Raw genomic sequence first — 26,770 nt, 5'->3', positions numbered from 1 at the left:
TGGGGCGGTAACTCTCTGGTCTATCGCCTCGTTTACCAGGTTTCAGGACTGCGATGATCTTTGCTCGTTTAAGTGAGGGACGAATGTTACCCACTTGGAGAATGCCCGTAAAGAACTCGGCCAGCCATTGGTTTGTGTAAGCTCCGACATGTATGAGAAACTCAGGGTGGATACTGTCAAAACCCCGAGCTTTGCCTCGTTAAACCTTCTTCAGGGCATTGGTAACCTCCTCGATACGAATATCTGATGAATATTCTGAGCCCATTGCACTGGTCCTTTTTGATGTTTTTAAGTCCTTCTTCACTTTTGTTGTGTCCTTTCTATCTCGTGGGGCTATAGACGCAGAAACTATGCGGGATGCAACCTTGTTGGGAGATATTTCGTCCTTTCTATGTTCAGGTGGATTTAGTAAAGTTAGTTCGCCTCTACGTGGTGCACCCTGGGTAACGCTAAATGAACTGACACAACTGGCGGCAGATCGAACGAAGAATTCCTGCCCCGCATCACAGTGAAACAGAACGATGTAGCATAAAGGGTGATTCATGTGCAAACACCGCCTGTCGCCACTCAGTGGAGCTGTGGCGCTGGTGCGCAAATTCCGGCCTTGTTCGCCTATGAACATCAGTCAGTGTGGCTGCTAACGAGGCCCATACGCAGCAACGTCCGCTGGATGGTCGTTCAGGAGGCACTGTTGGGAACCCCTTCAATCATCTGAACGGTCAGCTGCGGGATTTCAAAAAGAAAAAAAAAGACTGATGTGATGGTGTGACCCTCGACTACGTAGCCTCCAACTCAGAGCTGAAATATTAAAAGTTTTGGCTGGTTTCGTCGTCTAGGGGCTGGGATACGTAGTTGCCTTATTACAAGCCAAATACTGCTGAGGCTACAGTATGCAATATGAATACACACATCAATCGAATGGTCGAAGGTTCCTATCACTCGGCAATTGCGAATTAATTTAGAAATTTATAAATAAAGATTCCAATTAAATAAAATGTTAACGGCTTTAAATGATGAGTACGATAGTACAATTACTTTTGAGAATGCGATATATTTCTGCAAAACACTTATTGGTATAGGTGGTCCAGCAGTTAAACAAAATATCAATTGAATAACATGGAAACAATAGATTCCTACTGCACGTAGTTAGCTATGAACAACAACATAGCTCGCGAGATATTCACTTCTAAACGCACACTCCGTCTTCACTGTATAGGTCACGTAAATCTCACAATAGCACGAGTCGGCACTCCGAATTATTTCTATCTCCCGCGACGACGCGCAAACCGCTCCACACTCTCCAAGTCTCTGCCGCGACCGAGCGTCCGTCGCGCCGATACGTCCAGCACTCTCCGTGTCCTGTGCCGTACTCTTTAGAACTGCCGCCCTGCTCGTAACTACCTCGTGTACTCCCCGAGACGATCGCTGTGATTGGCTAGAGCGCTCCCGCCATGTCTGCAAGCCAACGCCCACTGACAGACGTAATTACACATACGAAATGCTGGAGTTACATTTAAATAATTTGAAATTAAATAAATATTCCTACGGCTGGACCATAAACACGCTCTAACACACGTTATTAGATACATAAACAAATTAATTAAACATATATCAAGGGAATAGAACAAAAGGTAGGCCAGTAGCCTAATGTCTCTGTGCTTTCTAAAACACAGAAAATATTTAAGCAGTTTCTTCACGAATAGTATATATCGGTTATAAACAAAGACATAGATGAATATGTATATTTATAAGCATGCTGCTACTGTTTTTTCGTGTAACTGTGGAGTACTTACGGCCTGACGCGATCGATAGTAATCGGCCACATTCACCTCCTATACCTCATGTACTATTCAAGTTACATGCCTGTAATTAGGTAATTTAGGTTTATTCTAATAGCTTTCTAAAGACACGTCGATCAACGAAATCGGATGAAGCGTTTACATTTTGGATATTCGTTGCTGGGTGTTACTTGTCTGCTTTACAGTCAGATACTAAACTTTACACTAATAAAGACTTCACAGACTTTGCCGTTTCGGAAATGCTTCCACGCTTCACCCGAGAGCCAGTGATCGTGCCCTTTTAGATGCCAGACAACTGCTTTGTTTCCGCACTACGACGACGAATACACTGTTTTGCGCGTCCCCGACACGCTTCTTAAATCTCCACTGCTAACGCTGCCATCTGCCATATGTGGCTGATTATCGCGTGTTGACATCGAACATAAAGTGGTGGTCACGTTAATGGTTCAAATGGTTCAAATGGCTCTGAGCACTATGCGACTTAACTTCTGAGGTCATCAGTCGCCTAGAACTTAGAACTAATTAAACCTAACTAACCTAAGGACATCACATACATCCATGCCCGACGCAGGATTCGAACCTACGACCGTAGCGGTCACGCGGTTCCAGACTGAAGCGCCTTTAACCGCACGGCCACACCGGCCGGCTCACGTTAATGTGACTGGACATTCTATATAAAAAATACATACCGTATGTCAGTTCGTATGTTCATAACGGTAAAGTGTAAATATTAAGTATATCGCTCAAGTAGTTTTCGCGATGTTTGGTAAAACCGTTAAATAATTTGTCTTTACGAAACCGTTTGTCGATGAATCATGACATCTGACGGTAGTATAATATGCTCAAACTGGTGAGGTGAATAACTTTAGTACCTAGGCAATCTTGGCATAATAAATTATAATTGTTTTTATTTTTGTCAATAATTTTCTTTAGGTGTCTGTGTGAATATGATCCACTTCCAAATTAATCAAAGTTACCTGTTGCCCACCTATGGCAGCACTTATTCCAAGACTCGAAAACTTCTGGAAGTCAGTTTTTAAATACCTTGTAGCTCTGTCAACGATGTGAAAGGGGCAATGATTGACAACAATTAAATATGAGTGGTTATTGGATATATGTCCAAATCTCCTTGGCCTGCTTCTCTGTGTCCATCTCCTCTCCCTCTCTCTTTTAGCCCACATCCCTTCGTCGTCATCTACCTTTGTCCATCACCTCCTCACCTCCCTGTATCCGTCCATCACTACCTCCGCTCTGCCAATCTCCACCTCCTCCATTCGCCTTTCTTTTCTCCTCACTTTCTGTTCACCCCTCCGCCGGCCGCGGTGGCCGAGCGGTTCTAGGTGCTACAGTCTCGAACCGCGCGACCGCTGTGGTCGCAGGTTCGAATCCTGCCTCGGGCATGGATGTGTGTGATGTCCTTAGGTTAGTTAGGTTTAAGTAGTTCTAAGTTCTAGGGGACTGATGACCACAGCAGTTAAGTCCCATAGTGCTCAGAGCCATTTGAACCATTTGTTCCCCCCTCCCCGGCCTCTGATACTGATTGTGGTTTATTGTCAACCAATCTGTGATTGGGAACTGAAGATGCTTAAATTTAATGGTCAAACAAGTTAGGGTCGTTAGTATATGGGTTATGAGAGAGGCCTCGCCATTTGATGGATCTGTGAGGATAACAGCTTCAGTTGCAGTATCTAGCATAGATTCAATCCAGAAATTGGTAAGATTACAACATTTCATTCGATTCTGATTCCGCTGAAGTATTTTAAAGGCAAACCGATTAACCATAAATACATCTTTTCTGGTAATGGAAATGCCGTATGGCTAGGGCCTCCCGTCGGGTAGACCGTTCGCCTGGTGCAGGTCTTTCCAGCTGACGCCACTTCGGCGACTTGCGTGTCGATGGGGATGAAATGACGATGATAACGACAATACATCACCCAATCCCTGAGCGGATAAAATCTCCGACCCAGCCGGGAATCGAACCCGGGCCGTTAGGTATGACATTCCGTGGCGCTGACCATTTTTTAATACAAAATTAGGCAGTTCACAAACAATAAATGAAATGCATCCTCTGAAAAAAATTTTAAAAAATAAAAAAAATTAAAGAATCATTGTAAAACAAATCACAAATTTAAAGGAACAGGGATGTTGTTTTTATTTATTTATTTATTTTCCATAAAGATCACTCTGTTAAAAGGAACATGTAGATCGTTTCATGGTATAGTATGTGCATTACATTTTGAGCGGTGACAGAAGCGTGAGGTTCATTATCAGCTGTCAGATGTGCACGCCGACTGCACCCGGCACATCCAACTGCGTAGGGGGTCGTGGAAGACTGCCTGAAGATAGTTGGCAAAGGTTTCCCGATAGTGTGACCTTCTATGAACCTCATTGTGGGCTTGCTGCAAGAAATACCAAAAGTGAAGTCGCGACTTGGTAGCATCCCCATAGAGGTACGCGATTGTCCAACCTTGAACCCGGATGATCGACTTTAATTTAGTCGCCGGAAAGTAGTCACTCTCCGGATGTAAGAAGGAAGCAGGTGTAATATGTTGCGGCGTCACACGGAGGTAGCAAGCCACCATGTGTCTTCCTAGGAGCCATACGTCCTCCGCCGCGATACAAGTTAAGCGGTGATGGTCGTCATCCACTTGGCGACATTTCGGGCATAGTGGAGTGTCCACTAGTTCAATTGCATGGAGCCGTTGGTTGGTGCTGAACTTGCCACAGGCGACAGAGAACCACAGTGCCCGAACGAAGGTAGGAAGGAATTTTTGGTGCACATGTCTCCAATCTTCGGCCAATGCAACTTGGGGTGTTTGAGTTCAATGACATTACGACGTATCCGTCGTAGCAGCCAAACATGAAAAGCCTTCGCGCATGGCGGTCTCGTGCGCGGAAGCTCGTCTCTGATATAACTAAGTTCCACGATAAATGTTGAGACATGCGCAAAATGTGGCGTAATGTTGCCCACCGCCACCGGAGGTGTGAGGGACGCTGGAACCAGGAGATCGAGTAGGCGGGATGTAAGGGAATCACGCCCGCTGCGCCACTGCTTGTACATCGTGGCTAGAAGGAGCGCCGTCGCTCGGCAGTGAACATTCGTGAGTCCGAGTCCCCCCTTGTCCGTAGGGAGCGTGAGCATTGCGTATCGCACCTTGAGGGGCGACCCAATCATCACAAAATAGCCTAGTGCTGATTGAAGTCGACGTCCGAGCGTGAGTGGTAGGGGCAGGATCTGCGAAATATGCACCATTCGAGAAACCACATAAGTGTTCAGATATTCGACTCGCTGCAAAGGATCAAGGCGCCGTAGGAGATGTAGTCAGACCATGGTTCAAAATGGTTCAAATGGCTCTGAGCACTATGGGACTTAACATCTGTGGTCATCAGTCCCCTAGAACTTAGAACTACTTGAACCTAACTAACCTAAGGACATCACACACATCCATGCCCGAGGAAGGATTCGAACCTGCGACCGTAGCAGTCCCGCAGTTCCGGACTGAGCGCCTGAACCGCTAGACCACCGCGGCCGGATATCAGACCATGGTACGTGTTGTCTGTAAAATACGTCGGTAGTTAAATGCCGCCGTATGTTTTACAGATGAGGTAAAGTCTATGCCGAGATAGCGGAATCGTTGTTGCGCTGACCATTCAGCCACCAGGGGCGGACCTTTACTGGTTAAACTGACTGCAAGGGAGAATCAAAAACAGCACATACACCGATGATCCGAAACATTATGACCACGTGTGTAATAGCGTGTTGTTCCTCTTCTGAGACGCAGTGCAGCGGAGATTGAGCTTCGCATGGGTCCTACAAGGCCTCGACACGATTTCAGAAGAATGTGGAACCATATGTCTGCGCACAGGACAGTCAATCCCCGCAAATTACGGGATGCTGGTTTACGGTCAAGCAGCTGGCACGCGATATGTGTTCCACTGGGTCCAAATCAGGCATATTTTCTGGCCAAGATATCAATGTGAGTTCACTACAATGCCCCTCAAAGCACTTTAGCGCGATTCTGACTTTGCAACACGGACGCCGGCCTCTGTAGCCGAGAGGTTCTAGGTTCTTCAGTCCGGAACCGCGCTGGTGCTTCTGTCGCAGGTTCGAATCCTGCCTCGGGCATGGATGTGTGTGATGTCCTTAGGTTAGCTAGGTTTAAGTAGTTCTAAGTTCTAGGGGACTGATGACCACAGATGTTAAGTCCCATAGTGCTCAGAGCCATTTGAACCATTTTTTAATGAAACCCCAAAGAAAGAACTCTAGTGATGCGAAGTCTGGGGAGCGAGGTGGCCATGCGAATGGCCCTTGACGGCCAACCCACCGACCAGGAAACCTCAAAAAAATCTGCTTACACACTACTTAACCTAAATTATCCTTAGGACTCGAATCTCCGCGGGGACCAGCTGCACAGTCCATGACTGCAGTGCCTTACACCGCTCGGCGGGAAACCTCAAACTTTCGTGAGGAAATGAGATGGTGTACCGTTTTGCTGCTACTAAACCTTCGCATGTCGGTCATCTTCATCGATCTCTGGAACTAAAAATTTTTCGAGCATATCCAGGTACAGAATGACAGTTTTCTCCATGAAGAAGAGAGAGTCGTACTGTTTCAATTTGCTAATGACATATGAGTCATTAACTTTGGGACTGTCACGAACATATTCCAGGTTTTGGTGCCCAATATTCTACAGTTGTGGGTGTTCACCGTGCCACTGATATAAAATGTTGACCCATCGATCAAGGTTATTGGGTTCAGGAGTGTCTCGTCCTCTTGTATACTATGCAACATTGCCGCGCGGAATTGCCCACGACCAGTCTTATCACTAATGTGTTGTGCCACTGTGCGTCTGTACGGTTCCAAGTGTAAACGTCTACGCAGTTCTCGCCCAACAGTCGTTTGCTGAATGCCGGTCTCGCGGGACGCACAACGAGTTGATTTTTGTCGACTGCGAGCAAAGCTCTCCTTAACCTGTTCGACATATTCATCAGCACGCAGCCTGCGTGATGGTTTATCGTGTCACATTGATCAACCCGTCTCAACAGAGTTCCGTTGCCAAGGGTAAATTATAGACCTGCTCCGAGGATCTTTAGCCTATTCGGTGCGAAATTTACTCCGAAAAATTGTGGCAGAGTTCATTTCATGAAATCAAAACACGCAGCGAGCCGGCTCTGCACCACTGGAAGAAGCTGTTTTAACTGTGCACTGCGCTGGCACTTATCGTTGTGGAAAGCCCTACTGATGCACCACATGAATCAAATTTGAGGTTGTTTGCTACAAAATTACAAGAAAATGGTGTAATATTGCTACATTAATTTGGTATGATGAAAGCGGTACTGACTGACAATAAAACTGGGTTAAAAGCTGTGAGCTGTCTGGGGAGAAGTTAACCGTGCATTACTGCGCAACTGTTTCACCAGGTAACTAGTCTAGGTTTACCACATTACCAATCAGACTAACATTGATTATAATCTTTTACAGTCATACAACAACCGGTAATATATCTATATATAAAAAGGAGAATTTAAATAAAAAGAAAGAAATCAGTTTATATTTGGAAATTTATTTTAAGATTGCTCATTGAAATTTCAGCATATTATTCGTGAGTTATAACTGAGCTGGTGCCTTGTTTAAGGATTGTAAAAATGTGAGATTTTAATCTTACGGAACACATCAAATATGGAGCCAAAATTGGGAGACTGTATACAACACTGCATTCACAAAACAACACCCAAAGAACGTTGAAACATAAGCAAGAAGAAATTAACCACAACCAACAGATTCAGTTTCACCCAAAGAAATTACGTTCGTAACACAATCCTGTCCGTCATGTAATTACCACACACTGGTATACTAAATTCATATTAACTCTTTGTGAAATCTTCCCAAAAAGAATAGCTGAAGGCTACTTTGATGATTACACCACATGCTCCACGTGGTCAACTTGGTTTACAGAACGCGTATAACTCCACAGTAATTTTGATAATTAAAATAAATTCGATCGAAAAGCAATTGACAAAAGAAAAACCTTGAACTGGTTACTAACGTCTTACTATTAACCTGATGGGTCAAACAGTTATATAAGCACGTGGTACTGGTCTCGCAAAGTACTCTCCACGTGGGTTGAACATAAAGAGAAGCATAAAGAAAAGTTGCTATATTGTAAAATATTGTCAAGATGAGACGTTATAATCACACAAGCATTCACATTTAAGATTGATGAACTTAGTTAGAGTTACTGATCAACACGTGGTTCCACTTTACTCACAAAGTAATGACAAAGCAACTACCGCAAAATAATCTGAACTTCACACGAGAATTACACTACGCTGCAATTTAAGATAGCATTAGATATTTTAGAGCTAAATCTGAAATCAAGGTATTAAGTTTTCAGTTAGGCTGAACTTAAGAAATCCATTGTCCTACGGACTTAGCAGACACGCGCTTAGCCAGAGATCTTACCACTTCAGACGCTCGCCACGGTCCCACAGCAACTGCCCTACTGCCCAGCGTGCTTCCTGAGGGTGGCTCACAAAGACAAACGGAAGTGGCCAGAGGGGCAGCTTCCTATACCAACATGACAACGGACGGACAGAACCATACTAAGGATAGAAACCTCTCTGCTTTAAGAAAGCGTAGCTACCTGTTCCGACGTTGGTCCTACTGTTCTCTAGCAGACAGGCTTGTCTGCTACCCTCAAGCATGCAACTACAAATACATTTGCTCATTCATACTCTCACACAGAAGGGAAGGGGGATGACAGTATCTTATCATATACAGTATATAAAAGAAAGCGGATGTAGGTTCCGTATGAGACTGTGTGACATGAATTACATATAAACTGTGTTTTAAAGTGTAGTAGTGTGACAGATCATTCTTGTTTATGTGTAAAAGTAACACGTTCCACTAGTCAGTCTCCTCCCAGATAGTCAGAAACGCCACAGTAAATTTAGGAGAGGAATTTACTCCATAAATGACAACAGATTTAAGAAATTAAACATGAAAGGAATCCAACAGAGACCTTTCAATGGTTCAAATGGCTCTAAGAATTATGGGACTTAGCATCTGGGGTCATCAGTCCCCTAGATTTAGATCTCATTAAACCTAAGGACGTCACACACATGTATGACCGAGACAGGATTCGAACCTGCAACCGCAGCAGCAGCGCCTAGAACCGCTCGGCCACAGCGGCCGGTTACAAAATTACACATCCACCGATTGTGTAAGTGAGAGATATCGGACGTCATAGGCTGGGCGAACTGGCAAAACCGGACAGGCGGCTAACTGTGGCAGAACTAACATCAGACTTTAATACTGGGCAGAGTACAGGTGTGTCTGAACCCACAGTTCACCGAGCACTCCTAACGGTGGGCCTCCGCAGCCGACGACTCATGAATGTAACACTACAGCATCGGCAACTACGACTGAAATGGGCACGTGACCATAGGCACTGCACATTGGCACAGGGGTAGAGCGTGACATGATCTGATGAATCCCGACACCTTCCCCATCATGCCGACAGAGGGTGCGAATCCGTCGCCTTCCAGGGGGACAGCTGTACACCTGTACTGCGGGGCGGAGACAAGCTGGTGGCGTCTCCAGTGTGCTCTGGGAAAGTCACGTAGGCACCCATGGGTCCAGTAGAGCTCGTGCAAAGCACCGTGATGGGCATGGAGTACCGTACACTGTTTGCAGACCACGTACGTCCCTTCATGAGGATCATGTTTCGAAACAGCAGTGGCATTTTTCAGCAAGGTAATGCGGCACGTCACAACGCCAGGAGTACGAAAGAGTGGTTTGAGGAGCCGGCCGGTGTGGCCGTGCGGTTCTAGGCGCTTCAGTCTGGAACCGCGTGGCCGCTACGGTTGCAGGTTCGAATCCTGCCTCGGGCATGGATGTGTGTGATGTCCTTATGTTAGTTAGGTGTTCGTTTTTCCCACGCACCATTCGAGAGTGGAATGGTAGAGAAGTAGTATGAAAATGGTTCGATGAACCCTCTGCTAGCCACTTGAGTGTGGATTGCAAAGTAACCATGTAGATGTAGATGTACACAACAAATGCCGTATTCTAATTTACAGGTTCAGGATCTTCCTTGCACGTCAGTATACCTTTATAAAGTATGCCCTGAATAAAAGTCAACTAAATTTGTATCTTTTTACAATTCTTTGTGGTTTTCATGAACTCCTGACCCCATTGGAGTACACATTATGGCATTATGCATTGGTATTGCTGAGATTTCCCTGGGAGATAAAGTATTTTCAGATTCTCGATCTTACTTACACATGTATTTTCAGATTCTCGATCTTACTTACACATGTATTTTCAGATTCTCGATCTTACTTACACATCAGTACCTATTTAAAAAGAACATTGTTAATGAAATTTAACGACAGTTAATCAAATATGTTTTATTTATTTACTAGCTGATAATAACCCGCTTCGCTGGGTTTACTATTCTGTCAGTAATGTTGTAAATATAATAATGGACAAAAAATTTCAATGGAGGACTTTCTCGTTTAGTTTTTTTTCACTATATCAGAATATCGTATTACTGAGGTGCAGTGAACCTTCTTTCATGTTCGCCTGTTGGTCTCTTATCAGCTCGAATTATTATTTTGTAATTATCTGCGACTATTTTTTTGATTTGATTTTTAACCATTCGTAACAATTCCTTAATTATATGTAGGAAACGTTGTAGATCCAGAATTGTATCTGGAGGCAGTCCAGTGATATTCAAAGAGCCCTTGTCGGCTCCATCATCTTCGTTTCCTACAAAGTAAACTTGTAAAAACTTAGGCGTTTCATTTGGAAATGGCAAGAAAGTCAAACTTGTCCTTGGATTCTAGACACCGGATTAAATCCTTCCTCCTTGGTTATTACTGTTGCTCCTGATGATGATATTTGGAAGCAAGCGTTATAGCGTGTTATTTTTTTTTTTCAAAAAGTCCTTTGATATCATTGTTTCGCCTTTCATATATTCAAAAAATTCAATTGGAGGTAATTTTAGTGCCGGCACTGTAATTTTACAATTTGGGTAGCATATACTTCGTGTTTGTCCTTTAAAATTTTTCGCCTTACGGTATTTACGTAGTTTATCTAGATTGCTATAGTTGGCTGTCGATTATATTTTATAGTTGGACAGTAATGAAATGCCTAATTTTTAAGACAATGACATCCTTGCCGCCCTGATCATGCATGTCTTCAGTGATTATGGCGCGACGTGATTTCCTAAGCGAAAATTACTTACTACTTCTGTATTCTGTTCATCACTTTTATTGCTATCCGGTCTTTTTCCTGTTTTTCTGTATGAATACTTCCTTCTCCCACCTGTCTCCCTAATATTTTCACATTGCTCTTCAGCTAGATTATTTCTTCTTCGTTGAGACTCTTGTCGTAACACTGCTACACGTGCTTCTGTCTGTTGGTCGGCTTCGTAGCTCCGCGACGTCTTTTGTCTTTCTAACTCAATTCGGGGTCGTGAAAAGTTGGTTTTAGGCTTGGGCAGTTTACTCCAATATATTTTCACGTTGTTTATTATTACACGGAGATATTAATTACTCTTCGCTTAAATGTTGAACTGGAATTGCATCACAGTTTTCGTGATCAGTTTTTCCTTTCATACTTTTTCCTGCGATTAGGCCCATTATAAATAACATTGATGGCTCTGTGCACTATGGGACTTAACATCTGTGGTCATCAGTCCCGTAGAACTTAGAACTACTTAAACCTAACTAACCTAAGGACATCACACACAGCCATGCCCGAGGCAGGATTCGAACCTGCGACCGTAGCAGTCTATATATATATATATATATATATATATATATATATATATATATATATATATATAGTGCGTCTCAATATTATTGCCGGCCGCGGTGGTCTAGCGGTTATATATATATATATAATTATTGTTTTGCCCTTAAAGAGCTGCCCAAACTTCCCTCATTCGCTCGCTGTGTTTCTGTTTCCGGTCCTCTGCCCATGCTTCTTGTCGGCTTCGTGTCTTTGGCTTCATCTTGATTGCCTTTTTGGTTGCCCATAGTTCTTTCATCTTCCGGCTGTGATCTTGCTTGCGTTCTTCGGTAGATTTTACACCTGTTCGTTTATCACATTTCTTAATGATGTTTCTGAATTTTATTCTGTCGTTTATTGTGTCTGCTGTTACGTCGAGTTGGTTCAGGTCGTTTTTTACCTCTGCCACCCATTTGTTGTTTCTAGTGGTTACCCAGTCAAAGATTTGTTTGGTCAGTCTGTGTGATGGCATTCTGTATAGGTGTCCATAGAATTGTAGTCTGCGTTTTCTAATCATTTCTGTGATTGTCTCCGTATGTTTGTACAATTCCTCTGTAGGTTTCTTGATCCATATTCCATTGTTGTTACTTGCGCCAAATATTTTCCTAAGTATCTTCCGTTCTACTTCTTCTAGTTGTCTGATACGTGTATGCCCTAGGATTAGCGTGGTGTCTGCTGGATATAGTGCCTCGGGGAGCACCACCGTGTCGTAGTGGCGTAATTTGGCTTTTTGTGAGATAGACTTGAAAGGTCTCTGTTGGATTCCTTTCATGTTTAATTTCTTAAATCTGTTGTCATTTATGGAGTAAATTCCTCTTCTAAATTTACTGTGGCGTTTCTGACTATCTGGGAGGAGACTGAGTAGTGGAACGTGTTACTTTTACACGTAAACAAGAACGATCTGTCACACTACTACACTTTAAAACACAGTTTATATGTAAATTCATGTCACACAGTCTCATACGGAACCTACATCCGCTTTCTGTTATATACTGTATATGATAAGATACTGTCATCCCCCTTCCCTTCTGTGTGAGAGGATGAATGATCAAATGTGTTTGTAGTTGCATGCTTGAGGGTAGCAGACAAGGCTGTCTGCTAGAGAACAGTAGGACCAACGTCGGAACAGGTAGCTACGCTTTCTTAAAGCAGAGAGGTTTCTATCCTTAGTATGGTTCTGTCCGTCCGTTGTCATGTTGGTATAGGAAGCTGCCCCTCTGGCCACTTCCGTTTGTCTTTGTGAGCAGTCTCAGGAAGCACGCTCGGCAGTAGGCAGTTGCAGTCTGGCGGTGGCGAGCGTCTGAAGTGGTAAGATCTCCGGCTAAGCGCGTGTCTGCTAAGTCCATAGGACAATGGCTTTGTTAAGTTCAGCCTAACTGAAAATTTAATCATCTTTATTTCGGGTTTAGCACTAAAATATCTAAGGTTATTTTAAATTGCAGCGTAGTGTAATTCTCGTGTGAAGTTCATATTAGTTTCCGGTTGTTGCTTTGCTACTACTTTGTGTGTAAAGTGGAACCACGTGTTGATCAGTAACTCTAACTAAGTTCATCAATCTTAAATGTGAATGCTTGTGTGATTATAACGTCTCGTCTTGACAATATTTTACAATATAACAACTTTTCTTTATGCTTTTCTTTATGTTCAACCCACGTGGAGTGTACTTTGCGAGACCAGTACCACGTGCTTATATAACTGTTTGACCCATCAGGTTAATAGTAAGACGTTAGTAAACAGTTCAAGGTTTTTTTCTTTTGTCAATTGCTTTTCGATCGAATTTATTTTAATTATCAAAATTACTGTGGAGTTATACGCTTTCTGTAAACCAAGTTGACCACGTGGAGCATGTGGTGTAATCATCAAAGTAGCCTTCAGCTATTCTTTTTGGGAAGATTTTACAAAGAGTTAATATGAATTTAGTATACCAGTGTGTGGTAATTACATGACGGACAGGATTGTGTTACGAACGTAATTTCTTTGGGTGAAAACTGAATCTGTTGGTTGTGGTTAATTTCTTCTTGCTTATGTTTCAATTTCTTTGGGTGTTGTTTTGTGAATGCAGGGTTGTATGCAGTCTCCCAATCTTGGCTCCATATTTGATGTGTTCCGTAAGATTTTCACCATCCTAAATAAGGCACCAGCTTGTTACGAATAGAATTTAATATGCTGAAATTTCGATGATCAATCTTAAAATAAATTTCCAAATATAAACTGATTTCTTTCTTTTTATTTAAATTCTCCTTTTATATATATATATATATATATTACCGGTTTTGTATGACTATTAAAAGATTATCATTAATGTTAGTCTGCTTGGTAAACCTAGACTAGATACCCAGTCGTGAAACAGTTGCTTAGTAATGCAAGATTAACTTCTCCCCAGACAGATCACGGCTTTTAACCCACTTTCATTGTCAATTAGCACCGATATCAGCATAGCAAATTAATGTAGCAATATTACAGACTTGTGGTTGTAATGATTCCACATTACTTTGTATGCCTTGTGCAGTTTAGTTTTTCTTTCTTCGTTTGAGGCTCTGTTATGTCCACTCACCGAGGTATTTGAAGTTTGCCGTTTTGTAAACCGTGCCATACTTTGTGTTCAGAGATGAGAGTTTCTTTGTGCTTATAAACTGTGTCTTTTCGTAAGACATCTGTAGTCCAGTTTTGGAATCGATTTCGTGTAGTTTTTCAATAGCGTCTTTTGTTTCTTTTATACCTTTCGTGACAATCGCGAAATACTCGTGTGTATATATATATATATATATATATATATATATATGGAGAGAGAGAGAGAGATATATTATTCATAATAGGCCTAATCGCAGGAGAAAGAATGAAAGAAAAAACTGCTCAAGAAAACTGTGATTCAATTCCAGTTCAACATTCAACCGAGGAGTAATTAATTTCTCTGTGTAATAATAAAGAACGTGAAAATATATTGGAGTAACTGCCCAAGCCTAAAAGCAACTTTTCACGACCCCGAATAGAGCTGAAAAGACAAAAGACGTCGCGGAGCAATGAAACCGACGAAGGAAGGGAAGCACGTGTAGCAGTGTTACGACAAGAGTCTCAACGAAGAAGAAATAATCTAACAGAAGAGCAACGTAAATATATATGTATATGTACGTTTATTTTTGTGGTATCCACTCGCCGCCCGTTCGGTAGTGAGTTTTAGGAAAATACATTGGTACTGATAGACTTGTCGTACTTTAATTCTGAACCCCCCCCCCCCCCCCCCCCCCCCCAGAGCTGTCAGAAACTCGGTGGTGTCTGACTGTGCCCCCTTTTGGTTGTGTGCCGGCAGCGGACGAGCAGCAACCCGTGGGGGCAGTGGATGGGCGTGATCCACGGCGACGAGGTGGAGTACGTGTTCGGCAGGCCGCTCAACCTGAGCACGCCCTTCACCGAGAGCGAGCGGGACCTCAGCCTGCGCATGATGCACAGCTTCGCCACGTTCTCGCTCTCCGGGTGAGTACAGCGGCGGCGACTCTTCTCCGTCATGTTTACGCTCATCAAGTACATTGCCGGGGGGAAAAACTTCAACACCCTTGAAGGACAAGTGAGATCACAGGTAGCTCACCGATAGATCTGTACCTACACGATTGGAAAGGTCGGACCAGTGTTTAAGAAGGGTAGTACGAGTAATCCATCGAACTACAGACCTCTATCATTGACGTCGGTTTGCAGTAGGGTTTTGGAGCATATACTGTATTCAAACATTATGAATCACCTCGAAGGGAACGATTTATTGATACGTAATCAGCACGGTTTCAGAAAACACCGTTCTTGTGCAACGCAGCTAGCTCTCTATTCGCACGAAGTAATGGCCGCTATCAACAGGGGATCTCAAGTTGATTCCGTATTTCTAGATTTACGGAAAGCTTTTGACACCGTTCCTCACAAGCGACTTCTAATCGAGCTGCGGGCCTATGCGGTATCGTCTCAGTTGTGCGACTGGCTTCGTGATTTCCTGTCAGGAAGGTCGCATTTCGTAGTAATAGACGGCAAATCATCGAGTAAAACTGAAGTGATATCAGGTGTTCCCCAGGGAAGCGTCCTGGGACCTCTGCTGTTCCTGATCTATATAAATGACTTGGGTGACAATCTGAGCAGTTCTCTTAGGTTGTTCGCAGATGATGCTGTAATTTACCGTCTAGTAAGGTCAACCGAAGACCAGTATCAGTTGCAAAGCGATTTAGAAAAGATTGCTGTACGGTGTGGCAGGTGGCAGTTGACGCTAATAACGAAAAGTGCGAGGTGATCCACACGAGTTCCGAAACAAATCCGTTGGAGTTCGATTACTCCATAAATAGTACAATTCTCAAGGCTGTCAATTCAACTAAGTACTTGGGAGTAAAAATTACGAACAACTTCAGTTGGAAAGACCACATGGATAATATTGTCGGGAAGGCGAGCCAACGGTTGCGTTTCATTGGCAGGACACTTAGAAGATGCAACAAGTCCACTAAAGAGACAGCTTACACTACACTCGTTCGTCCTCTGTTAGAATATTGCTCCGCGGTGTGGGATCCTTACCAGGTGGGATTGACGGAGGACATCGAAATGGTGCAAAAAAGGGCAACTCGTTTTGTATTATCACGTAATAGGGGAGAGAGTGTAGCAGATATGCTACGCGAGTTGGGATGGAAGTCATTAAAGCAAAGACGTTTTTCGTCGCGGCGAGATTTATTTACAAAATTTCAGTCACCAACTTTCTCTTCCGTATGGAAAATATTTTGTTGAGCCCAACCTACATAGCTGTACCGTAGGTGCAACCACAACGGAGGGGTATCTGTTGAGAGGCCAGACAAACGTGTGGTTCCTGAAGAGGGGCAGCAGCCTTTTCAGTAGTTGCAGGGGCGACAATCTGGATGACTGACTGATCTGGTCTTGTAACATTAACCAAAACGGTCTTGCTGTGCTGGTACTGCGAACGCCTGAAAGCAAGGGGAAACTACAGCCGTAATTTTTCCCGAGGGCATGCAGCTTTACTGTGTGATTAAATGATGATGGCGTCCTATTGGGTAAAATATTCCGGAGGTAAAATAGTCCCCCATTCGGATCTCCGGGCGGGGACTACTCAAGAGGGCGTCGTTATCAAGAGAAAGAAAACTGGCGTTCTACGGATTGGATCGTGGAATGTCAGATCCCTTAATCGAGCAGGTAGGTTAGAAAATTTAAAAAGGGAAATGGATAGGTTAAAGTTGTATATAGTGGGAATTAGTGAAGTTCGGTGGCAGGAGGAACAAGACTTTTGGTCAGGTGAATACAGGGTTATAAATACAAAATCAAATAGGGGTAATGCAAGAGTTGGTTTAATAATGAATAAAAAAAATAGGAATTCGGGTAAGCTACTACAAACAGCATAGTGAATGCATTATTGTGGCCAAGCTAGACACGAAGCCCATGCCTACCACACTAGTACAAGTTTATATGTCAACTAGCTCAGCAGATGATGAAGAAATTGATGAAATGTATGATGAGGTAAAAGAAATTATTCAAGTAGTGAAGGGAGACGAAAATTTAATAGTCACGGATGACTGGAATTCAAGAGTAGGAAAAGTGAGAGAAGGAAACATAGTAGGTGAATATGGATTGGGAGAAAGAAATGAAAGAGAAAGCCGCACAGAGCATAACTTAATTATAGTTAGCAGTTGGTTCAAGATCATAATAGAAAGTTGTGGAAGAATCCTGGAGATACTAAGAGGTATCAGATAGATTATATAATGGTAAGACAGAGATTTAGGAACCAGGTTTTAAATTGTAAGACATTTCCAGGGGCAGATGTGAACTCTGCCCACAATCTACTGGTTCTGAACTGTAGATTAAAACTGAAGAAACTGCAAAAAGGTGGGAATTTGAGGAGATGGGACCTGGATAAACTGACTAAATCAGAGGTTGTACAGAGTTTCAGGGAGAGCATAAGGGAACAGTTGACATGAATGGGGGAAGGAAATACAGTAGAAGAAGAATGGGTAGCTCTGAGGGATTAAGTCGTGAAGGCAGCAGAGGATCAAGTAGGTAAAAAGACAAGGGCTAGTAGAAATATTGAATTTAATTGATGAAAGGAGAAAATATAAAAATGCAGTAAATGAAGCAGCCAAAAAGGAATACAAACGTCTCAAAAATGAGATCGACAGGAAGTGAAAAATGGCTAAGCAGGGATGGCTAGAGGACACGTGTAAGAATGTAGAGGCTTATCTCACTAGGGGTAAGATAGATACTGCCTACAGGAAAATTAAAGAGACCTTTGGAAAAAAGAGAACCACTTGTATGAATATCAAGAGCTCAGATGGAAACCCCGTTCAAAGCAAAGAAGGGAAAGCAGAAAGGTGAAAGGAGTATATAGAGGGTCTATACAAGGGCGATGTTCTGGAGGACAATATTATGCAAATGGAAGAGGATATAGATGAAAATGAAATGGGAGATACGATACTGCGTGAAGAGTTTGATAGAGCACTGAAAGACCTGAGTCGAAACGAGGCCCCGGGAGTAGACAACATTCCATTAGAACTAATGACAGCCTTGGGAGACCCAGTCCTGACAAAAAGCTACCATCTGGTGAGCAAAATGTATGAGACAGGCGAAATACCATCAGACTTCGAGAAGAATATAATAATTCCAATCCCAAAGGAAGGAGGTGATGACATAATTCCAATCCCAAAGAAAGCAGGTGTTGACAGATGTGAAAATTAGCGAACTATAAGTTTAATAAGTCACTTTGTGGTCTTCACTCCAGAGACTGGTTTGATGCAGCTCTCCATGCTACTCCATCCTGTGCAAGCTTCTTCATCTCTCAGTAGCTACTGCAGCCTACATCCTTCTGAATCTGCTTAGTGTATTCATCTCTTGGTCTCCCTCTACAATTTTCACCCTCCACTCTGCCCTCCAGTATTAAACTGATGATCCCTTGATGGCTCGGAATATGTCCTACCAACCGGTCCCTTCTTCTTGTCAAGTTGTGCCACAAACTCCTCTTCTCCCCAATTCTATTCAATACCTGCTCATTAGTAATGTGATCTAGCCATCTAATCTTCAGCATTCTTCTGTAGCACCACATGTCGAAAGCTTATATTCTCTCCTTGTCTAAACTATTTATCGTCCATGTTTCATTTCCATACATGGCTACACTCCATACCAATACCTTCAGAAACGACTTCCTGACACTTAAATCTACACTCGGTGTAAACAAATTTCTCTTCTTCAGAAACGCTTTCCTTGCCAATGCCAGTGTACATTTTATATCCTCTCTGTTTCGATCATCATCAGTTATTTTGCTCCCCAAATAGCAAAAGTCCTTTGCTACTTCACATGTCTCACTTCCTAATCTAATTCCCTCACCATCACCCGACTTAATTCGACTACATTCCATTATCCTCGTTTTGCTTTTGTTGATGTTCACCTTATACCCTCCTTTCAAGACACTGTCCATTCCGTTCAACTGCTCTTCCAAGTCCTTTGCTGTCTCTGACAGAATTACAATGTCATCGGCGGACCTCAAACGTTTTATTTCTTCTCCATGGATTTTAATACCTACTCTGAATGTTTCTTTTGTTTCTTTTACTGCTTCCTCAATATACAGATTGAATAGCATTAACGTGAAGACATCAACTTCCAAAATCAACACGAGCAGTTCCTATGGTCTCTGTTAAGTCGCATGTGACTTTGCTAGTAGCACTGAACAATAAATTCTACTTGCATTTGCCCTGACTGAAGATGTCCTGTGTGCAAAGGAAATTCAAAGTAAATAACGTTTTTATTACGCGTTCTGATTGACCTCGGGAATGGTCCGGCACAGATACGGATACGCAACGCAGCCGACATTCTTTTTGGTACCTGAAATAATCTACTGTTCATTCTGAGATGCAACAATGAGGCTGTCGACGAAGGTCCGACCATACGGTTTATGTTCTGCGGTGCGAAAACTTTTCATGGGATAAAGCCCATTTTGTTTTCCTGCACGGCTGCTGTTCGCCACAGACACCCGTATCGTGGCGAGTGTCCCAGGGAAGTCTGATAGGACCGCAGTTATTACGTAAGTCATCTGACGAAATGGGTGAGCAGCAGTTTATGGCTGTTCGCGGATGATGCTGTGCTGTGCGGAAAGGTGTAACCGTTGGGTAATTGCTGCAGGATGGAGGATGAAGTAGATAGAATTTCTAGCTGATGTGATAAATGGCAGCTAGCTCTAAATGTAGAGAAATATAAGTTAATGTGGAGGAGTAGAAAAAACTGTCTTGTAACGTTCGAATTCACCTGAGCTGCTTGATACACTCAGATCGATCGAACATGTGGGCGCAACTCTGCAAAGCGATATGAAATGGAACGAACACGTCAGCTTGGTGGTATGGATAGCGAACTCTCGACTTCGTTTTGATGGGAGAATATTCGAAAAGTGTAGCTCATCTGAAAAGTTGTTGGGAAATGGAACATTAGTGCTCGATCGTTTGGGATCCCCATCACGTTGGATTAAACATCGAAACAATTGAGAGACGGGCTGCTAGATTTGTTACTGGTAGGTTCGATCAGCACGCAAGTATTACGGAAATGTTGGTTCTGGTAAGCCTTTCGGGGTATAAGATCGTTGTCCATGAAACCCCTCTCCCCGTAATGTTTCTTCCACAACTGCGCTCGACATCTTCAGAGGCGTTGCTCCTCCGTTGGGTCTTGCCGACTCACGGGTCAGACGCTTGAGAGCGACATGTGATTCTTTCGTCATTCTGCAGTATCGCTAATCTGGTATTTATTTTTGACAAGACGAGGGCGTTAATTAAGTTTTATCTTTGAAAAGGACAGAATCACTAAACAGTTTTTTATCTTTGACAAGATGACAATCGGTAGTTAAGATTTATCTTTGACAAAGATCATTTCTGCTTATCGCGTTCAACTCGGGCCACGCCCCTTTTTCTATACTATACATGCCACTGTCAAACGTCCGACCTGTCAGTCGGCAAGACTCAACGGAGGAGCGAGGCCTCTGAAGACGTCTAGTGCAGTTCTCGTCGAAACGTTACGAACACAAGATTTTCCTGAACCACTACCATAAACTCCAAAGATTTGCTAGCAGCAATGTCATCCGGTCATGAAAGCCTTCATTCTATCATTACTGACATACTTCGGGAACTCGAAATGGAATCTTAGGCGGAAAGACGACGTTGGGTAAATTTAGAGTACAGGACTTTGAAGTTAACTGCAGAACGCTTCTACTGCCACCTACCTACATTTCGCTTAAGGACGACGAAAGGAAGAGAAATTTAGGACTCCAAAGCAGGCATATACACTGCTCGCCTTAAAATTGCTACATCAAGAAGAAATGCAGGTGATAAACGGATATTCATTCGACAGATATATTATACTAGAAGTGATATCTGATAACATTTTCACGCAATTTGGGTGCATAGATCCTGAGAAATCAGTACCCAGAACAACCACCTCTGGCCGTAATAACGGCCTTGATACGCCTGGGCATTGAGTCAAACAGAGCTTTGATGGCGTGTACAGGTACAGCTACCCATACAGCTTCAACACGATAGCACAGTTCATCAAGAGTAGTGACTGGTGTATTGTGACGAGCCAGTTGCTCGCCCACCATTGACCAGACGTTTTCAGTTGGTGAGAGATCTGGAGAATGTGCTGCCCAGGGCAGCAGTCGAACATTTTCTGTATCCAGAAAGCCCCGTACAGGACCTGCTGAAATGTAGGGTTTCGCAGGGATCGAATGGAGAGTAGAGCAACGGGTCGTAATACATCTGAAATGTAACGTCCACTGTTCAAAGTGCCGTCCATGCGAACAAGAGGTGACCGAGACGTGTAACCAATGGCACCCCATACCATCGCGCCGGGTGATACGCCAGTATGGCTTCCACTGTGCGTTCACCGCGATGTCGCCAAAAACGGATGCGACCATCATGATGCTGTAAACAGAACCTGGATTCATCCGAAAAATTGACGTTTTGTCATTCGTGCACTCAGATTCGTAGTTGAGTACATCATCGAAGGCGCCCCTCTCTCTGATAAAGCGTCGAGGGTAACCGCAGCCACGGTCTCCGAGGTGATAGTCTGTGCTGCTGCAAACGTCGTCGAACTGTTCGTGCAGATGGTTGTTGTCTTGCAAACGTCCCCATGTGTTGACTCAGGGATCGAGACATGGCTGCACGATCCGTTACAGCCATGCGGATAAGATGCCTGTCATCTCAACTGCTAGTGATACGAGGCCGTTGGGATCCAGCACGGCGTTCCGTATTATCCTGCTGAAGCCACCGATTCCATATTCTGCTGACAGTCATTGGATCTCGACCAACGCGAGCAGCAATGTCGCGATACGATAAACCGCAAACGCGATAGGCTACAATCCGACCTTTATCAAAGCCAAAAACGTGATGGTACGCATTTCTCCTCCTTACACGAGGGATCACAACAACGTTTTACCAGGCAACGCGGGTCAACTGCTGTTTGTGTACGAGAAATCGGTTGGAAACTTTCCTCATGTCAGCACGTTGTAGGTGTCGCCACCGGCGCCAATCTTGTGTGAATGCTCTGAAAGTCTAATCATTTGCATATTACGGCATCTTCTTCCTGTCGGTTAAATTTCGCGTCTGTAGCACGTCATCTTTGTGGTGTACCAATTTTAATGGCCATTAGTGCAGATAGACGATTCGTCCTTGCTTCATTGGCGGGTGGAACAGGAAAGGAAAAGACAAGTAGTCGTATATTGTACCCTCTACCACGCATGTACGCTGACGTATAGCGTATGTACATATATGTAGAAGTGGCCTAGTAATGTTCTGGCCTTTGTGGCCGAGCGGTTCTAGGCTCTTCAGTCCAGAACCGCCTGACCGCTACGGTCCCAGGTTCGAATCCTGCTTCGGGCATGGAAGTGTGTGATGTCCTTAGGTTAGTTAGGTTTAGGTAGTTCTAAGTTCTAGGGGACTGATGCCCTCAGAAGTTAAGTCTCATAGTGCTCAGAGCCATTTGAACCAAGACCGTAGCGGTACCGACCGGCGACACTTGATGCGGATATGGCGGGGCATGTGGTCAGCACACGGCTCTCCCGGCCGTATCTCAGTTTCCGAGACCGGAGCCGCTACTTCTCAGTCAAGTAGCTCCTCAGTTTGCCTCACAAGGGCTGAGTGCACCCCGCTTGCCAACGGCGCTCGGGAGGCCAGATGGTCACCCACCCAAGTGCCAGCCCAGCCCGACAGCGCTTAACTTCGGTGATCTGACGGGAACCGGTGTTACCACTGCGGCAAGGCCGTTGACGTTTCTCAATACTACCATCTGGAAAAACCATTCTTCATTTGAATTGAACTGAGGAAAGAAACGAAATGGCAATGAAGACATGAGATTTTCTTTTAATTTTAGGGCTATTATTTGATCCTTAAAAAAAAAAAAAAAAACAAGGATGCTACAAAGAACAAACAGGTCGGTGTTACATGATTTGCGTGATGTCCTCAGGACAGACGTACTCCGTAAGTCTGAGAGACTTGTAACTATGGGATATGCTGCACCCGATCACGAATCAGAAGCAACACGAAAACAAAATGACATCTGTCCGTCGGTCATCGTAACCGCGAGCACCACTCTTCTAGTTATGTGCTAATATTGCCTTAGCTACACTGTTCCCATATAGCTTTGTGTTGCAGAATAGGTTCGTAAAGTGGAGCTTCATATATTTTTTATAATCACATCGTCAGTACAAAACTATTACTGTCTTCACACATGGCTGTCTGTCTTGCAGTATATCGGTGGTAGTCAATGAAAACTTCGTAACTCCATTTTGCTAAATTTTACAGGAGAAGCGAAAACGGTTTCTTAAAAAAACATATAAAGTAATGCAGATAAAATTGCTATACGCGTAACTATATTGTAGAAGCCTAGTTACTGACACATCAGAGAAATTCATGCACTGTCAAATTTCTTTGACAGTGGAGTTACTGATGACTGGAATTAAGGGTTTTCACCGTCAGATGGTCCTAGGAGCTTTTGTCATCGCCTACAATCGATATGTTAATGTAGGCGCTCTCTTTACCACCCCACCTCACTTATGAGCAAAACATAGCTCTACCTCAGAGCTGCAAAAACGGAACAGGCTGAAGCAGTAGGCTTTTTTTCCTTCCTTCAAAGCGTAGAAGCCGTGTGCGGCGGCCACGCCCTCGCTAGAAATAGGCCGAAGCCAAGGCGCTTCGAGTACCTCAGACTGATAAGATTGCTACGTAAAATCAAAGTACACGGAAGATTGCCGATGGTAATGGACATCTTTGAATAAAATAAATAAACAGAGAAATAAAAATTCGTTTGACTGGGCCCATACCGCAGTGCACTTCACAAAGTAACGTTTTTAACATTTTGAAAAGGCAACGTCGAGCCCATCTGCAATAAGTCTAATACTCGTCCTGACAACTTTTCCAGCTTTATTGCCTTTTTTAAGTAACGTGTAGTTTCCATTGCATCTATAGTAAACTGTCTAATTCGTAGTGATTACGTGACATGTAGTAATTATCAACGTATGGTATATGTTTTGACACTTATTTGATAGTTCCTTTACTATAAAGCACGGTTTTTTATTTGGCAGTTCGCTTACTATGACGCTAAGTATGTGATCAATCTACATGTCATTTGAGAATGGCAATAAAGCCGAAACAGCTATCGTAAAGAGTATTAAACTTATTGCAGACTGTCTGGAACTTCACCTTAAAAGAAAATTAAAAGCCACCTTTGAAGATTACAAGAATTCAGAGTCTTCTTAAACAAAAAACATTTAATTACTTAAACTAAATCACCAACAGCTGAATTGGTAGCAAATACCTGGAAAAATTAGAGCGATAATAAAAGAGATAAACAGCATTCTGAATGAAATAGAAAGTGTACAACAGATCAAGTATTTTCTACAGTCTAAGGCATTCTATCCAGGTCAAAGGTAAAATTATTACCAGAGATGTTTGCCAACTCGTGTGAATGGGGTACGAATTTGTTATCTCAATGGATATAACGGCCTCCCAAGGTCGTGAAGGGGGTTTGGGCGTTATATCCTTTCAGCGGAAGGTCATGCTTTGATTCCTGAACAGGACTCTGAAAATGCTCCAGATGTGTGCTGCGAATATTACGGCCTCACCGTTTATAACATGCAAGTCGAGGACTCCAGATCCTAACATTGCGGCTACAAATTTCGAATTAAAATACATCCGAAATCATTTTGTCGAAATGAGCTACATTGAAAGATTGCACAAAAATAAAGAAACTGTAATCAACACATCTATCCTTGGAACGCGTCTATCCTTGAAACACGTCTATCCTTGAAACGAACAGTTGCGAAGAACGAATAAAGCGAAGGCGAAGAATCCAACAACGACAGAAAATGGAAGAACATATATAGAAATATGACAGTACGTTTTAACAACTGAAATAAGGTCTACTTGGTACAGGGTGATCACTTACTTCATACCAGCAAGTAATAACTCCCATGCAACAGGATTAAGCACTACCAACTTGTGTCTTAAATATGGGCTAGTGGACATGTTAATACATCATTCCACATGCAGTTGTTACACCACTGTACGTGGGATAATAAGGGGAGATGCGTTACTGTGATGTAATTGATTGCAACAATTGAGATGTTTCCCAGAACAGAAGAATACTGTTGTTTGGGCTCTACAGCAAATTTGTTAATAACGTGATGTATAAAAGAGTCTTGGACTCAACCGAGGAAAACAAATTTTTCACAAAAGTTGAATTTTTTAAAGACTATACAACATCAAAACAGAACGTGGTAATACGTTAAAAATAATATTTCATATGAAAAAATAGGAAAAGCAAGACAGTCTGAAACCAGAACTATTGAGCACTGATGAATTCCACACATTCAGTAAATTTGTTTAAATGCTATATGATGTATACCATTTATGAGTTCTTTCCCATCTGGAGGGTTATATAAGGAATTATAGAGCGACCTGTTTTGACCAGACCACAGAACATAGAGAGTGGACAGTAGCTGACTGGGGGCTATAGTGCAATCCGGCCAATTGTGTATTTTGCCTCTTTACGAATGAAGTAAAGTGTCGAACACACCAAAGGCCCAAAGAGAAGTGTTTGCAGGTTTTTGGATTATAGTTTACAGGATTGTAGTACATTGATACACACTTATCAGCCAGAACATTAGTAGAGGCACAGAGTATGTTATGGTGCATTTTGTTATTGTGGGTTGCCTATATCAGGGGGAGGTATGCACTCAGGGTCAAACCTATTGTTCTGTTAATTGCTTTTCCATGTCAACCTGTTGTTCTGTTAAGTGCTTTTCCGTGTCAACCTATTGTTCTCCTTTGATTGACAGGTATTTAGCAGAACAATAGCTTAAGTACCTGTCAATCAAAGGAGAACAATAGGTTGACACGGAAAAACACTTAACGGAACAATAGGTTGACATGGAAAAGCAATTAACAGAACAATAGGTTTGTCCCTGAGTGCATACCTACCCCTGATCTAGGCAACCCGCACTAACAAAATGCACCGCAACATACTCTGTTCCTCTACTAACATTATGGCCATCTACCTAACAGCCAGTATGCTCACCTTTGCCACGGATAACATTGGCGACACATCATGGCACAGAAGCAATGAGGCTTTGGTAGGTCGCTGGACGAGTTGCCACCAGATCTGCACACACAAATCACTTAATGCGTGTTAATTCCAGGGAGAGGGCTGATGAGCTCTGATGCCATGTCATTACATCACAGATGTGATCGATCGGGTTCAGATCTGGCGGGTTGGGGGGCCAGCACATAAAATACAACTCGCCGCTGTATTCCTCGAATCACTGCATAACGCTCCTGGCCTTGTGACACGGCGCATTATATTGTGGAAAAATGCCATTGCCGTCGTAAGACGTGATCGTCACGAACGGGTGTACGTGGTCTTCAACCAGTGTACGATACTCTCTGGCTGTCATTGTGTCTTGCACAAGTTCCAATGGACCCACAGACGCCGAAGTGAATGTTCGCCAGACCATAATGGAGCCGCCGCCAGAGTGACTCCGTCCTGCAGTACAGGTGTCGAGAATCTGTTCCTTAGAGGACGACAGATTCGCAGCCTCCCATCGGCCTGATGAGGAAGGTATCGGAATTCGTCAGACTGTAAAACGCCCTGCCACTGCTCCAATGTCCAGTGCCGAAGGTCAAGT

General features: G+C 43.2%; 1 protein-coding gene and 1 pseudogene across 1 annotated transcript in view; one reads left to right on the top strand and one right to left on the bottom strand.

Moving 5' to 3' along the window:
- Positions 1 to 26,770, top strand: part of LOC126428011 (acetylcholinesterase-like) — a 780,456-nt gene that overhangs the window by 703,360 nt on the left and 50,326 nt on the right. The window contains exon 8 of the mRNA XM_050089893.1: positions 14,903 to 15,066. Within this exon, the coding sequence (XP_049945850.1) occupies positions 14,903 to 15,066 (164 nt within the window). The remainder of the gene's footprint in view (positions 1 to 14,902; positions 15,067 to 26,770) is intronic.
- LOC126428587 (5S ribosomal RNA) lies at positions 22,740 to 22,857 on the bottom strand (annotated as a pseudogene).

This window comes from Schistocerca serialis, chromosome 12 (assembly GCF_023864345.2).
Source record: "Schistocerca serialis cubense isolate TAMUIC-IGC-003099 chromosome 12, iqSchSeri2.2, whole genome shotgun sequence".
Taxonomy (NCBI): domain Eukaryota; kingdom Metazoa; phylum Arthropoda; class Insecta; order Orthoptera; family Acrididae; genus Schistocerca; species Schistocerca serialis.
The sequence above is the reverse complement of the archived record's forward strand: the minus strand, read 5'-3'. Positions and strand labels throughout refer to the sequence as shown.